A 15396-nucleotide genomic window follows, 5' to 3' on the forward strand; every position below is an offset into this window, starting at 1 on the left:
ATAAATAGAGGTGTCTCCACCCTTGTATTTCATCTTGGAATTAAGTAAAGTTATGCTGCCAAAATATGGCCATACTCTTCCTTGATCAAGACCAGAACAACCCTAGAGGCCCTTCTAGTCACCTTCCTCCTTGAGTTGGCCTAACCTCTCTTGGAGCCACCAAACACTACACCACCACCACCATATCTCCTAGAGACGTTGAGCTTCTACCCCATCCATACCTTAACTCATCATCCTTGGACCACTTACCACCACATTTCCTCACCATTCATCCAAGGAAACACTCCTCCATGCACATCTCCTAGCTTTGGCCCAACCTAGCCAAGGAGGTTGCCATCAACACTACTCTAACCCCTAATCCAACACAAATTAACCAATTAAGCAAAGGTTAATCTGGTCTTCAAAATTGCAAACTAAGCGAATGCAATGCACAAATTCAATCAATTTTGCACCATACAGTCCAACCAACTAAGCGAAGATTAAACATCAATTAGGCAACTAAGCATATATCCAATTGCAAAAGCAAAATAGATTGAATTTTGAGCCAAATCAGAGCAGCAAAATTACAATTGCAACTCAAAAATCTCAAGGAAACAATGCATTTTCACTAATGCCAAACCAAGCACACTTAAGCCATCATTAAATCAAAATTACAGTAGCAAAACGAAAGGGGATTCAACATTAAATCTGGAATGAAAATTCACAAAACGGAATTGCAAAACAGCTTCAAAAACGTAACAACAAGCACTAAAAACGCAACTAAAACTGAAACACAAACTTAAATTAAAACTGGAAAACGTAAATGCAATTGGAGAAACATAATGGGCAACAATGAAATAGGGCAAAGTGAAAGTACAAAGATGAAAACAAGAATGAAAACGAGAATAACAGAAGAACATAAAACGGAAATGAAATTGCAATTAAAAACGGGATTCAATACATAAAGATGGAATTGAAAGCAAGCCTAAAACCCCCACAAATGGAGGGGTGTGGAAAACGCTCAGTGCTCTAAAACCCTAGAGAGAAAATGTGAAAATGGGAGAGGAAAAGAGGAATTGAAATCTGAATATGGGTTTTAAAATGCACCAAATTACAAAAATGCCCTGCTAATGGACTTCTACAAAAGATGGTAAAAAATGACCCAAAGTTAACCTAAAAACGAAATTAAAAAGAAATGTTTATGTGAAAAACAATAAATGATGTGGCAACACTCTTTACGTCCCAATAATAATTCCAAAATTTTCCAGCAAATAATACTTGAAATAATTAGTGATTCATTACCCAACACCAATGATGGTCTTTCAACATGTGCTGCCACGATTTCCAAGAGCTTTGGCCTCATTTTTGGCTAATGACAGCTGGCCTATCCAGTTGGATTTATTTGAATATTTGGAGGGAATTCTGGACCGAATTAGAGGCTTTCCTTTCCTATAAATAGGAGGCTCCTATCTTTGTAAAATCACTTTTGAGCTTAGTAATGAATTGTTTTAGAAATGTGTGCCACCCTTCTTCGCCAATGAGTCACTCTAGTTCAGAATTCTCTTCTTCTCCTCTAGCTTCCTTTCTTTCTTGGAAGAGCTTCTGAACTTGGGGCACTATACACTTACCACACCTTCAACGCGATACATCAACAACCACATCAATTCACCTATTTCGATACACTCTTATCTTCATCCTCTGCACTTTGAGTTTCCAGCATTTGGAGTTGAAGTTTCCAGCCAAGAAGGATTCCATCATAACAGGTTTTAGAAACCCTTGAGAAGTGCCAAGGTTTTTTTTATATCTCTTTAAAAATTTGAAACTTATTAATTAATTTATTTATTTTATTTTAATTCAGCAACTAATTCATTTATCATAATAAAGAAAATAAAAATAATTAAGATAATTTTATCTATAAATATATGTATAAAATTAATATTGGGATTAGTCATGTACTAAAACGTGTATTATCGATTGTCAAAATTCATCGAAAACGCCAAAACTAATTCGGTAATAGCTTTTTTGACATATTTTCAGCTAACCAAATATCTGCCTGTAAAAATACAATCGGTAATTGATGAGTCAGTATTTTCTTCACTTCACTTAGCTTATTGTGCTAGATTTAATAAGGGAATTGTGCTTGAATGTCCAATATTTCCCTATTTTTGCTAATTGTGCTTAATTTGACCAGAAATTCTTATTTTAATTAATTTGAATATCTGAGGCTAATTATTTGCATTATTAATTGCAGGGAAATTGTTGGATAATATTTTGGAACATTAAAGGGCTGCCACATAATTCAAGACTCTCCACATAGGCAGTTTAAATTTAGTTATATTGTAATTTAGTTGCTTAGGACTTTTTGCACCAACTTGGACATTTTGGGCTAATTTTGGCAAAGTAGGTTAGGCCCAAAAGTGGGGTGGCTGACTTGGCACCCTAGGTTTTAGTGCAGCCGCCACCCACACGAAAAAGGGGATCCTTCATTTTCTGTTAGTTTTGACGCTGCGTCCATGGGAGGAAAAGGGAGCTCCAAGAGGTTTTCTTTATGGTGTTTTCTTGCTTGTACCACTACACATTTTACATTTCCTTCATATTGAAATGCACACAGCTAATTACTTAGCTAATTTCACCGTTCACTATTGAGTTTCCACTGTCCATTGTCTCCTTCATGCTGCTTGGTTGAGTAGTTACGGTTTACGCTGTTCAATGTTATTTCCGTGATTAATGAGCTTCGTTGATTCCATTGTTGCATTTCATTTTCAATATCGTTGGTCACTTTTCAATAAGCATTTCAAATTGTTTTATGTTTGTCTGTGCACTTTTGGATTCAAAACTTCATTTACCTGCATTGCGTTTGAATATTTAATGGAATCTGCATTTTCTGGTTATGCTGCACTTGATGTCGATCGGTCCTTGCCTTAGACCGTTCGGTTTCTTTTAGCACTGTTCAGTTATTTCTTGTTATTTGTTAATGAATGTGTTCGGCTGTTTCCTTGATCAGTTTCAATTGTTTATTTACCGTTCGGTTTTCTCATGTGTACTAGTTGCATTTGCTTGTTGTAGCTTACCGATCGGTGTCAATGCTAAACCGTTCGGTCTCACTCTAAGACCGATCGGTCTTCACGCTTCACTTCTCTTTCAGCGCTTTTAATTAAATTTGGTTGTGTTTAATTTGATGCTTAAATTTAGTTCATTTTCCTGGCAAAAAAAAACACTTTCAAACCCCTCCCCCCATTGCGTGTTTGACCTAAGTCCTGAACCACATTTGGTCCTTGAGAGACGACCTAGGAGTCACTTCCTAGTCTATACTGCATTCTTATTTGCAGATCAAATTTGTATGGGCCGCGACAGCCCCTTCAAATTTTGGCACCGCTGTTGGGGACCAACGGTTTGGTTTTAGGTCTTTTATTGTGTTAGTGTGTTGTGTGTGTTAGTATATGTTTTGTCTTGTATGTTTGAGTATGTGTGTTTTGTTTGCTTAGGTTGTTTTGTGTGTTTGAAATTTTTGTGCTATCGTTTCATGGTTGTAGGGTGTTGTGACTTATGGTATGACTAGGGGCAATCCTGGACCCATACCACCCTTTGATCCTGAGATTGATAGGACTTTTATAGATTAGCTAGGTATTCTAGGAATTTATCTTTAGAGTCTGTTTTTGAGTCAGTTCCATTAGAGACTGATGGAAAACCATCAAGAAATCACATTGGACCTCTTACTAGAGCAATGGCTAGGAAGATTCAAGAAGAAGAAGGATCATCTAACATTTTACTTCTATGGAAGGTTACTTATAAAAATCCTTCTTCTCTTAACTAAAGCACTTATATTTTGTTTTGTAGGAATTAATAAATCTTGGAGAATATGATTGAGCCATCCAAGAAAGAACCAAGCAAAGGAGCCAAAAAGCAAAGGAGGTGCTTACGGCATGCACCAGCATTTTCCACGTGAATGTTGGCTGATTTGGAAGGAAGCACACACCTTGCTGGATGAGCTGGAATGAGGCATGGATTTTGCTTGATCAAAATCTGAATAATTTGAATTTTAGGAGGGAATTACAAATAGAATTTAGGCTCCTCTTCACCTATAAATAAGAGGGCCTTTTCTTTGTATTGGGTTACTTTTGAGCTTAGTAAATTGCTGCTGAAATTCACTGCCAGCCTATTGCTCTTGAGTCATTTAATTCTCTCTACTTTCTCTTCCCTTTCCTCTAGCTTCCTTCCATTGTAGGAAGGCCTTCTGAGCTGTGAGGTTCCCACACATACTTATTCCACTCAAATACACCAAAATCTCACCCAATTGCTACTGCATCCACTCTGATGTATTTCATCCACTCCACCAATACTATTTTTCATCCGCTGCATCTACAAGGCCAGGTCATTCAAGCATGGATAAGCTTCCATCAAGTGGTATCCAGAGCTTAGGTTCTCCACGCACCAAGGAGCTAAGCATTTCTTCTCATTCTGCAATTTAATTCTGCTGAATTCCATCTCTGTTTCTGTTTTCTGTTTCTGTTTTCTATTTCTGTTTCAGTTTTAATTCTGCTTCTGTAATTCTGTTCCAGCCTTTAATTCTGTGTTCTTACAGTGCCTTATGTCCATCTTTCATTTTAAACGGTGAATTTTATTTGTTTGAGTCATTTCTACCTTTATTTTTCATTTTCCAGTAATGTTATGGTCATGTCCTGTTGTGCAGTTTTTTCAACTCTGTCATCAAGTATTTGATTCTGTTCTAGCTTTCATTTTCGTTTTAAGTGTGTCCTGTGCAATTGCTAGCTCTATGTTGATCATATAAAGCAATGGCAACATGTCCAGCTTTGATCATTTGAGCCAATTAGCATTGCAAATATTGATTCCAGTAGAAAAATCTGCATAAAACATCATTTCTGGATTAATTTGATATCAGCTGATGCAATCCAGATTTCTTTATTTTCAAGCTTTGTACAAGTTTGTTTACTGTTTTTACATGTGTTTGAGGTGATAGCAACTCCTAATAATCACAGAATTGAAAAATGAGTGGTTGAGTTGCTTGAAATCTGGTTTCAAATCACTGTTACTGTTTTAATCCAAGCTTTTCACCGTGCTAAGTTTCCTTGAATTGTATAATCTGAGTTTGGTCATGCTAAGCACATTAAATCTAGCTTAGATCTGTGTTTTTACACTTCTTAGAGTCATTGCCTTTGCTGTCCTGTTTTTGATTCCATGAAAAGCTAAATTTGGTTGGTTCCTTGATGGTTTTTGCTGCATAATTTGGCCATAGCAAGGGTGATTTTTGAATCCTGCTATTTCTGTGTGTTTGGACAGTTTGAACAAGTCTAAATGGATGATTAAAAGTTGCTAATACTGTTCATTTGGTCAAAATTGAAGTTATATGCAGATTGGACACTTAAACCATCAATTTTGAGTTAAAATTGGAAGTGGACCAGTGAATTTGAGTAGTAAGCATTATTTCAGCTGTTTAAGAGTTTAAACATGTTTAATATCATGAATAAAAGTTGTTTGAACATTCATCCAAGCTGCTGAAACACTGCTACTCATTTTGGGTTCCAAAACCACCATTTTAGTTCATTTTTCTGGCGCAGTTTCTGTTTTTTTCCAGCCACTGTTTTGGTAATTTTAGTGTAAAATTCATTGCTGGATTGTGAAAAAGCTGGTTCAATGTTTAAAAATGAAAATACATGATCAAAAGAAGAAGTATCAAGTGTTAAAAAGCTGTTAGAACCAACCAATCCAGATTACAGGCCCTGAAAAATCAAAAACACAAAATCTGAAATTCATTGGGGCATTTTATCAAACACTTCTGAAAATTATCAAACAGTTTGCATTTGGAATAATTTCTAAACTGTGCTTGTGTTTTTCTTGCTTTCTTCATCCATTCTAGTGCCTTTGATAAGTTCCTTTTGTGTACCTTTCATTGGTGTGCTGTTCCAAATTGTTGTGTCTATTTTTTTTGGCATCCTAAGTTTCAAAACAGCAGCATAGTTTGGTGCAAACAACAGCATAGTTTGGTGCAGATTTTTAATCTGTTTGGTGTGATTTTGCTGAGTTTTGGAGTGTATGTGCAAGCTGTTTGGGGCATCCAGCACCAGAATCCTTCTCCTACTTTGGTAGCCTCCTAGGAAGTGGTTTGAGCATTGAAAGTGGAGCAAGAAGGAAGACTCAACTGCAGCCCAAACACCACTGTCCAACAGCTGGAAAATTCTGTTACAGCAGCATTTCAACCCTGGAAAAAGAGCAACTCACACCTTCATTTTGAGTGGCTTTCTGCAGCAGCAAGAAGACAAAGCTCACATTACTTCTAGGCCTCATTTCAAGTTTATTTACATCAAATATCACGGAATTTGCTGTTAGAAATTGTATTTTTTTTTCTTTGCTGTTTTTTAGCCAAGTGACTTGGAAAAATGCTCTTGAAGCAATTCCAAGTTCACAATTGAACATTGTAATAGTCCAATTTCGTTTTCTTAGTGTGAAAGTGTGTCAAGGGGCTCCAAGTGTCACTTGCACTTTCACTTAGGGCCGTCTAGCATTTACATTCTTGCATCTTTATTGCTTTCCTTAAATGTCTTGAGTAATCCTTTTGTTTTTAGGTCTCCGTGGTATTTAGGATAGCCTAGCATATAGTAAACCTTTCTTTGGTTTGTAGGTTCATAACATTTAAAAAGAATTTGAAGAATTTCTACTTAGAAACTAAAGTAAAAGAACATTCTAAGGAAACTCTGGCTAAGGAAGAACTTGGTTTCTAAGCTTGTCCATTTGTGACTCACCTCTTCTTCCTGGGAGCTATTTAGAAACATCTTTTGCTTCTAGAATCTCTTTAGAAATTTTTCACCAAAAACAAAGAAAGCTTGTGAAAATCTTTTCACTCATTACTTGTCAAATATTTTGAAAACTTTGTGAAAACCTTTTCCTTTGACAAGAATGAGTCAATCAAGTGTGCAAGGAAGTTTGAAACCCAATAGTGAAATGTCTTTAAGGGAAGAATTTGAGCAAAGATTTGAACAAAGGGATAAAGAGATTAGTGAGCTCAAAGATATGATTAGTCAACTTTTGATTAATCAAGATAAAAAGAAAGAGAGGTCTTCCCATAGGAGAAGAGAAGAATCATCATCTTCTCCAAGTGAAATTGAGAAAAATAGTAGTCATCACAATGATGACCACTACCAAATGCCTCCTAGAAGACAACATAGAGTTAGAGAGCATTACCCAAGAGAGCCTAAGATTGATCTTCCTTCCTTCCATGGAAAAGATGATGTAGAAGAATACCTAGAGTGGGAAATGAAAGTTGAGCAATTGTTTGAGTGCCACCAAATAGATGATGAAAGGAGAGTCACCATGGCTTCTCTAAGCTTTCAAGGTTATGCCTTAATTTGGTGGACAGCCTTAGTCAAGGACCATAGGCTAAGACACTTACCTCCCATTAGGTATTGGAATGAAATGAGAGCTGCCTTGAGGAGGAGGCATGTACCAGCCTACTATGATAGGGAGATAATGGATAAACTCCATAAACTCCAACAAAGGAACATGAGTGTTGAAGAATATAGACAAAAAATGGAGTTACTCATGTTGAGAGCTAGGATAAGAGAAGAACCTAGGATAACAATAGCTAGGTTTCAAAGTGGACTTAACTATGACATAAGAGATAGGGTTGAACTTATACCCTACAATGATCTCAATGAGTTAGTCCAACTTTGTGTGAGGGTTGAGCAACAACTTAAGAGGAAAAGCTCTACCAAGAAAGATTACCCTCATAGTTCTTACCATAAGAAAGAGTATAAGAGGGAGGGTAGTCAAACCAAGCCAAGATATGAAGACAGAGAGAGAGAGAGAGGAAAAGAAAAAGTCAAAGAACCTTCAAGAGATCATAAGAGTAAGGAGACTAAGTGCTTTAGATGTGGGGAAAAAGGGCACTATGCATCTGAGTGCCGCAATAGAAAGTCAACTTACATCCTTGAGCATGAGAGTGAAAGTGAGGGTTCTTCATATAGTGAGTCTGAGACATCCACTTCTGAAGAAGAAGAAGCTTTACCTTGTGATGATGACTTACTTATGGTAAGGAGACTCCTGGAAAGTAAACATGTAGAATTAGAACAGTCACAAAGAGAGAACCTATTCCACACAAGATGCAAAGTTTTAGAAAAGACATGTTCAATGATAGTGGATAGTGGCTCTTGTTGCAACTGTTGTAGTTCTAGAATGATAGAGAAGCTTGGCTTAACAACTACTCCTCATCCTAAACCTTACAAACTTCAATGGATCAAAGAGGATGATGGAATAGTAGTTAAAGAACAAGTAAGTGTACCTATTTCCATTGACAAATATGAAGATCAAATTGTTTGTGATATAGTACCAATGGAAGCTGGGCACATATTACTTGGAAGACCTTGGCAATATGATAAACAAGCTTTACATGATGGAGTCACCAACAAAATCACCATTCAACACAAGGGAAAGAAAATTATTTTGTGTCCTCTTACACCTTCACAAGTAAGAGAGGACCAAATAATTCTTAAGAAGAAGTTGGATGGAGAAAAGAAAAAAGAAAATAAGAAAGAAAGAAAGAATTTGGTAACCCATGCCTCAGCCCATGAAGTTGTCCAACCTCAAACCTTGAATATTTCCAAAAATCTTTTTCTTGAATATTACCACCTTTGAGGGGAATAGAACATCAAATAGATTTGGTGCCTGGGGCAAGCCTACCCAATAGGCCAGCCTATAGAACCAACCCTATGGAAACAAAAGAAATAGAGAAACAAGTTAATGACTTGTTGAACAAAGGGTGGATCCAAAAGAGTTTAAGTCCCTGTGCTGTGCCTGTGTTGTTGGTCCCTAAAAAGGATGGGTCTTGGAGAATGTGTACAGATTGTAGGGCCATCAACAACATAACTGTCAAGTATAGGCATCCCATTCCTAGGCTAGATGACATGTTGGATGAATTATGTGGAGCAAATCTCTTCACCAAAATTGATCTTAAAAGTGGATACCATCAAATAAGAATTCATGAAGGAGATGAATGGAAAACTGCTTTCAAGACCAAGTTTGGTTTGTATGAATGGTTAGTCATGCCCTTTGGCTTGACCAATGCTCCAAGTACATTCATGAGATTAATGAATCATGTGCTTAGGGAATGCATAGGCAGATTTGTAGTGGTCTACTTTGATGATATCTTAATCTATAGTCAAGGCCTTCAAGAACATCTTAACCATGTCAGAAAAGTCTTGCTTCTTCTTAGAGAACATCATCTCTTTGCCAACTTTGACAAATGTACTTTTTGTCAAGAAAGTGTGATTTTCCTTGGATTCAAAGTGGGAAAAGAAGGTGTACATGTTGATCCAGAGAAGATCAAGGCTATACAAGAATGGCCAACCCCTAAAAATGTAGGAGAGGTGAGAAGTTTTCATGGGTTAGCAAGTTTTTATAGGAGATTTGTGAAAGATTTCTCCACCATAGTTGCTCCTTTAAATGAGCTAGTCAAGAAAGATATGCCTTTTATTTGGGGTGATAAGCAAGAGTTGTCTTTTGAGACTTTGAAACACAAGTTAACACATGCACCTATTCTAGTTTTGCCTGATTTTTCCAAAGCCTTTGAACTAGAATGTGATGCATCTAGGGTAGGAATAGGAGCTGTTTTAATACAAGGAGGACATCCCGTAGCTTACTTTAGTGAAAAACTTAGGGGGCCTACCTTAAACTATCCTACCTATGACAAAGAGTTGTATGCCCTCATTAGAGCTTTGAAAACTTGGGAGCATTACTTGGTAACTAGAGAATTCATCATACACACTGACCATGAATCTCTCAAGTACATTAAAGGGCAAGCAAAGCTAAACAAAAGACATGCAAAGTGGGTGGAATATCTTGAGCAATTTCCCTATGTCATCAAACACAAAAAGGGGAGTACTAATGTTGTTGCGGATGCTTTATCTAGAAGACATGCATTATTAGTAACCCTAGGATCTCAAATATTAGGATTTGATGACATAAAAGAGTTATATGAAAATGATGAAACATTTGCATCCACTTATTCATCATGTCTTAAGAAGCCTTTTGATGGATTCTATCTTTCTGAGGGGTATCTTTTTAATAAAGGAAAACTTTGTATACCCCAAGGATCCATTAGAAAACTTCTTATCAAAGAGAGTCATGGAGGAGGACTCATGGGCCATCATGGAGTTGATAAAACTCTAAACATTTTGAAAAGTAAATTTTATTGGCCACACATGAGAATAGATGTTCAAAGGCATTGTTCTAAATGTATAGCTTGTTTGCAAGCTAAGTCCAAAATTATGCCTCATGGACTCTATACACCTCTTCCTATAGCTAATACTCCTTGGGAGGACATAAGCATGGACTTTGTCTTAGGATTGCCAAGAACTCAAAGGGGGTATGATTCTATATTTGTGGTAGTAGATCGTTTTAGTAAAATGGCTCATTTTATACCCTGCCACAAAATAGATGATGCTAGCTATATCTCTAGACTCTTCTTTAAAGAAATAGTGAGATTGCATGGCTTACCCAAAACTATAGTGTCTGATAGAGATGTGAAGTTTCTAAGCCATTTTTGGAAAACTTTATGGGAAAAGCTTGGAACTAAACTTCTATTTTCTACTACATGTCACCCACAAACTGATGGGCAAACTGAAGTAGTAAATAGATCTTTATCTACATTATTAAGGGTAATATTAAGAGGAAATAACAAATCTTGGGATGAACATCTACCTCATATTGAATTTGCTTATAATAGAGTAGTCCACAAGACTACAAATCTTTCTCCTTTTGAGGTTGTTTATGGTTTTAACCCTATCACACCTCTTGATTTACTACCTCTTCCAGAATCATCTTCTTTTCTTCATAAAGAAGGTGCTTCTAAAGCGGAGTTTATCAAGAAGTTACATGAGAAAGTTAAAATCCAAATTGAAAAACAAACTCAAAAATATGCAGAATACAACAACAAAGGGAGAAAGAAAATAGCTTTTGAAAAATGAGACCTAGTTTGGCTTCATTTGAGAAAGGAAAGATTTCCCTCTCAAAGGAAATCCAAACTTAGTCCAAGAGGAGATGGTCCATTCAAGGTGCTCAAAAAGATAAATGATAATGCATACATATTAGACATTCCTGAAAGTTATGGTGTCAGTCCTACTTTTAACATCTGCGATTTAATTCCTTTCACAGGAGATGATCAACAGGATGAAGCAGATCTAAGGACAGATCTTTTTCAAGAGGGAGGGTCTGATGGAAAACCATCAAGAAATCACATTGGACCTCTTACTAGAGCAATGGCTAGGAAGATTCAAGAAGAAGAAGGATCATCTAACATTTTACTTCTATGGAAGGTTACTTATAAAAATCCTTCTTCTCTTAACTAAAGCACTTATATTTTGTTTTGTAGGAATTAATAAATCTTGGAGAATATGATTGAGCCATCCAAGAAAGAACCAAGCAAAGGAGCCAAAAAGCAAAGGAGCCAAAAAGCAAAGGAGGTGCTTACGGCATGCACCAGCATTTTCCACGTGAATGTTGGCTGATTTGGAAGGAAGCACACACCTTGCTGGATGAGCTGGAATGAGGCATGGATTTTGCTTGATCAAAATCTGAATAATTTGAATTTTAGGAGGGAATTACAAACAGAATTTAGGCTCCTCTTCACCTATAAATAAGAGGGCCTTTTCTTTGTATTGGGTTACTTTTGAGCTTAGTAAATTGCTGCTGAAATTCACTGCCAGCCTATTGCTCTTGAGTCATTTAATTCTCTCTACTTTCTCTTCCCTTTCCTCTAGCTTCCTTCCATTGTAGGAAGGCCTTCTAAGCTGTGAGGTTCCCACACATACTTATTCCACTCAAATACACCAAAATCTCACCCAATTGCTACTGCATCCACTCTGATGTATTTCATCCACTACACTAATACTATTTTTCATCCGCTGCATCTGCAAGGCCAGGTCATTCAAGCATGGATAAGCTTCCATCAGAGACTTTACATCCTACTTCTGATTCTGCATCTACTGTTCCGTACTTTGTGAATACTGCATCTGTTGCATCTACACCTAATTCTGATTCTAATTCTTTTATTTTTCACACTGAGAACAATATGATACAACCTACACCTCGTGAGAGGACTCTATGGGAGATGGCTGCACTTGATTTCACCTATGAAAGCTTGTGCATCCAATATCCTAATGAGGAGGTGCCATATGTTCTCAAGACTGGACTAATCCATATGTTGCCCAAGTTTCATGGCCTTGCAGGTGAGTGTCCGCATAAGCATATGAAGGAATTCCATATTGTCTGTTCCACGATGAAACCTCATGATGTTCCTAAAGATCACATCTTCTTAAAGGCATTCCCTCATTCATTAGAAAATGCAGCAAAGGATTGGTTATACTGCTTAGGGCCTAGATCCATCACCAGTTGGGATGATCTGAAGAGGTTGTTCTTGGAGAAGTTTTTCCCAGCATCCCGGACCACAGCTATCAGGAAAGACATATCTGGGATTAGGCAGCTTGGTGGAGAAAGCTTATATGAGTATTGGGAGAGATTCAAGAAACTTTGTGCAAGCTGTCCTCACCATCAAATACCTGAGAACCTCCTTCTCCAGTATTTCTATGAAGGCCTCAACAACATGGATAGGAGTATGATTGATGCTGCCAATGGTGGAGCACTAGGAGATATGACGCCTGTTGAAGCTAGACACTTGATAGAGAAGATGGCTTCCAACTCCCAACAGTTTAGCACTAGAAGTGATGCCATTGTGGTGATGGGAGTACATGACATTGCTACCCAGTCTTCATCATCTAGTGATAGGAAATTGGAAACCAAGCTTGATTCTCTTGTGAGTTTGGTGACACAGCTAGCATCCAACCAGAGGCCAGCACCTCCATTTGCATCCGTTGCATGACTGTGTGCTATATGTCCTTCCAGTGACCACTATACAGATGCATGTCCTTATGTGCAGCACCCTATTGCTCATGATACGCCTCAAGCTTATGCTACAAACATCTACAATAACAGGCAGCCACAACAACAAAACTATGACTTGTCCAACAACAGGTATAACCAGGGTGGAGGGATCATCCTAATCTCGGATGGAACAATGCTCCACATCATCATCATCATCAACAACAACAACAACAACCACCTCATTTTCAGAATGTTGCAGGTCCTAATAGATATGTGCCTCCTCCTGTTCAGAGATTTCAAAGGCAGCAGCAAGAGATTCCTGCCCAGCCAGCTTTCCAACCTTCCACTTCTTCTTTTGAGCTTACCTTGGAGGAGTTGGTGAAGCAGATGAATATTCAAAACATGCAATTTTAGTAGGAAACAAGGGCCTCAATCCAGAAGACAAAAGCTTCCATCCAGAGCTTGACTAATCAGATGGGACAAATGGCCACATAGCTAAATCAAGCACAGTCGCAAAATTCGGACAGATTGTCTTCTCAGACTGTGCAAAATCCTAGAAATGAAAATGTCAGTGAGATCACCCTCAGATCAGGGAAGCAAATTTTTATGCCCATTGTGCCACCACCTGCACCTACATTTGCTGCCTCTCAGAGAAAGGAGGACCAGGCAGGTCCTACTAGGACATTTGAGGCAGGTGGACCTTCTTCCTCTTTTGGTGGTTGTTCTTCTTCAGGTGAACCTTCTTCTTCTTCTTTTGTCACCTAAACCACCCCCCATCACTTCTCATGACATGCAGCACCGACCTATCCCTCTTCCATTTCTCCCTAAAGTTATTCAAGGCAAAAATGTGGAAGAGGTGGATAAGGAGATATTGGAAACCTTTAAGAAAGTAGAGGTGAACATACCTCTGCTCGATGCCATAAAACAGATTCCTAGATATGCCAAATTCCTGAAGGAGCTATGCACTAATAAAAGGAAGATGAATGAAAATGAAAGAGTGAGCATGGACAGAAATGTATCTGCACTAATAGGTAAAGCTATACCTCAAATTCCTGAAAAATGCAAAGACCCAGGTACATTCTGCATTCCGTGCATTATTGGAAATAATAAATTTGAGAATGTCATGCTTGATTTGGGTGCTTCCATAAATGTCATGCCTCTGTCAATCTTTAAATCTCTTTCTCTTGGAACTTTGCTACCAACGGGTGTGGTAATACAGTTAGCAAATAAGAGTGTTGCCCATCCCACTGGTTAGATAGAGGATGTTTTAGTTAGGGTTGGAGAACTCATTTTTCCTGCTGATTTTTACATTCTTGAAATGGAGGAAGGATTTTCCCGTGGGTCTGCCCCAATTATCTTAGGGAGACCATTTTTGAAAACTACACGAACTAAAATTGATGTCTATGCTGGTACCTTGTCAATGGAGTTTGGCTACATTGCTGTTCGTTTTAATATCCTTGATGCCATGAAACATCCATCTAAGGACCAGTCTGTGTTTCGTGCTGAGATACTTGATTATACGGTTGATGAGCATGTTTCTACTTCTCACTCTTTGGATGATAAGAACCAGTTTTTGCCATCACATGTGAATGCTTCTTTTCCATGCACTAAACATGAATTTGAGATTGTTGTTGATTTTGAATCTAAAGTTAAACCTCATTCATGTTCTGAAAGTGTATTTGAGGTCCAGCCTGATACATTTGAATTGGGTGTTGTACCCTTGCATTTAAATTTTGTGCACTTGGATTGCACTAACGTGATTGCAGGAGGTACGCATAAATTTTACCACCAAGCGCTCAAAGTTGAATTGAAAGGCGCATGCACAGACAAAAGATTCAAGGACAAAGGGAACAGGCTGGACTGGCTCATCAACAATCCCTCCTTGGTAGATGCAGTTGTGAAAGAGACTTCTCTGCTCAATCAAGCTTGGAACCGTCCACCATGACTCAGGGAGTTCTCTTTTCTCCTTCCCTCCTCACTTTTATTGCACTTGTCTATATCTTTTGACTGTTCTGATTGTTAATCTGATGATTGTGACACACTGACGACATTGTGTAGTTTAAGTGTGGTCTATTAGGGGATATTTTTCTTTGTTTAGGTCTTGTTTTCTAGGTAGTTTTTGTTGTGTCTTGTATACATTTTTGCTTGTTTCTCTTGCTTTATGGACTTTGTTTGGGTTGTAGACTTGTCATTTCCTTCACTTGATTGATACTTATTGGTTTGAAATCTTTTGCTTTTCTTTGATTGGCAAGATGATTATGATGTTTGAGAGGTTGATTTGATTGTGACAAATACCCTGTGTGAGATTTGAGCCACTTTATGTTCTCTCTTGTGTGTGATATGTCTCTTGATTGCTTGCACATATGCCTTGGCTTAACTCTTGTTGATAATTCTCGACTGATATGCATGTTTGAAAGTGATAAAGGCAGTTTTGTTCTTGAGCCTCTCTAACCAAATAAGCCTACCTTGTTCTAATCCTTTGATAACCCCTTTTGAGCCTATACTTTCTCCATTTCTTTGTTTTGAAGC

At 37.8% G+C, this 15396-nt stretch overlaps 1 protein-coding gene, 1 non-coding gene and 1 pseudogene across 2 annotated transcripts; 2 read left to right on the forward strand and 1 right to left on the reverse strand.

Annotated features, from left to right (window-relative positions):
* The first annotated feature begins 7404 nt into the window (after window positions 1-7404).
* On the forward strand, window positions 7405-11078 carry LOC128194971 (uncharacterized; annotated as a pseudogene).
* An 842-nt stretch (window positions 11079-11920) lies between these two features.
* LOC108332737 (uncharacterized) lies at window positions 11921-13632 on the forward strand. The gene is made up of 4 exons (XM_052871908.1): window positions 11921-12799; window positions 12923-13017; window positions 13137-13245; window positions 13363-13632. The coding sequence occupies exons 1-4, from the start codon at window positions 11921-11923 to the stop codon at window positions 13630-13632; spliced, it is 1353 nt and encodes a 450-aa protein (XP_052727868.1).
* On the reverse strand, window positions 12437-12543 carry LOC128195133 (small nucleolar RNA R71). The gene has a single exon (XR_008246705.1). It is a non-coding gene; the product is annotated as a small nucleolar RNA R71 (small nucleolar RNA).
* Window positions 13633-15396: the final 1764 nt, after the last annotated feature.

The sequence above is a fragment of the Vigna angularis genome, chromosome 1 (genome assembly GCF_016808095.1).
Source record: "Vigna angularis cultivar LongXiaoDou No.4 chromosome 1, ASM1680809v1, whole genome shotgun sequence".
Classification (NCBI taxonomy): Eukaryota; Viridiplantae; Streptophyta; class Magnoliopsida; order Fabales; family Fabaceae; genus Vigna; species Vigna angularis.

Coding starts and splice junctions, on each gene's coding strand:
- LOC108332737 (XM_052871908.1), top strand. CDS start 11,921: ATGGATAAGCTTCCATCAGAGACTTTACATCCTACTTCTGATTCTGCA. Junction 12,800..12,922: donor AAACCAAGCTTGATTCTCTT/GTGAGTTTGGTG, acceptor CCTTATGTGCAG/CACCCTATTGCTCATGATAC. Junction 13,246..13,362: donor AGCTTACCTTGGAGGAGTTG/GTGAAGCAGATG, acceptor ATGGCCACATAG/CTAAATCAAGCACAGTCGCA.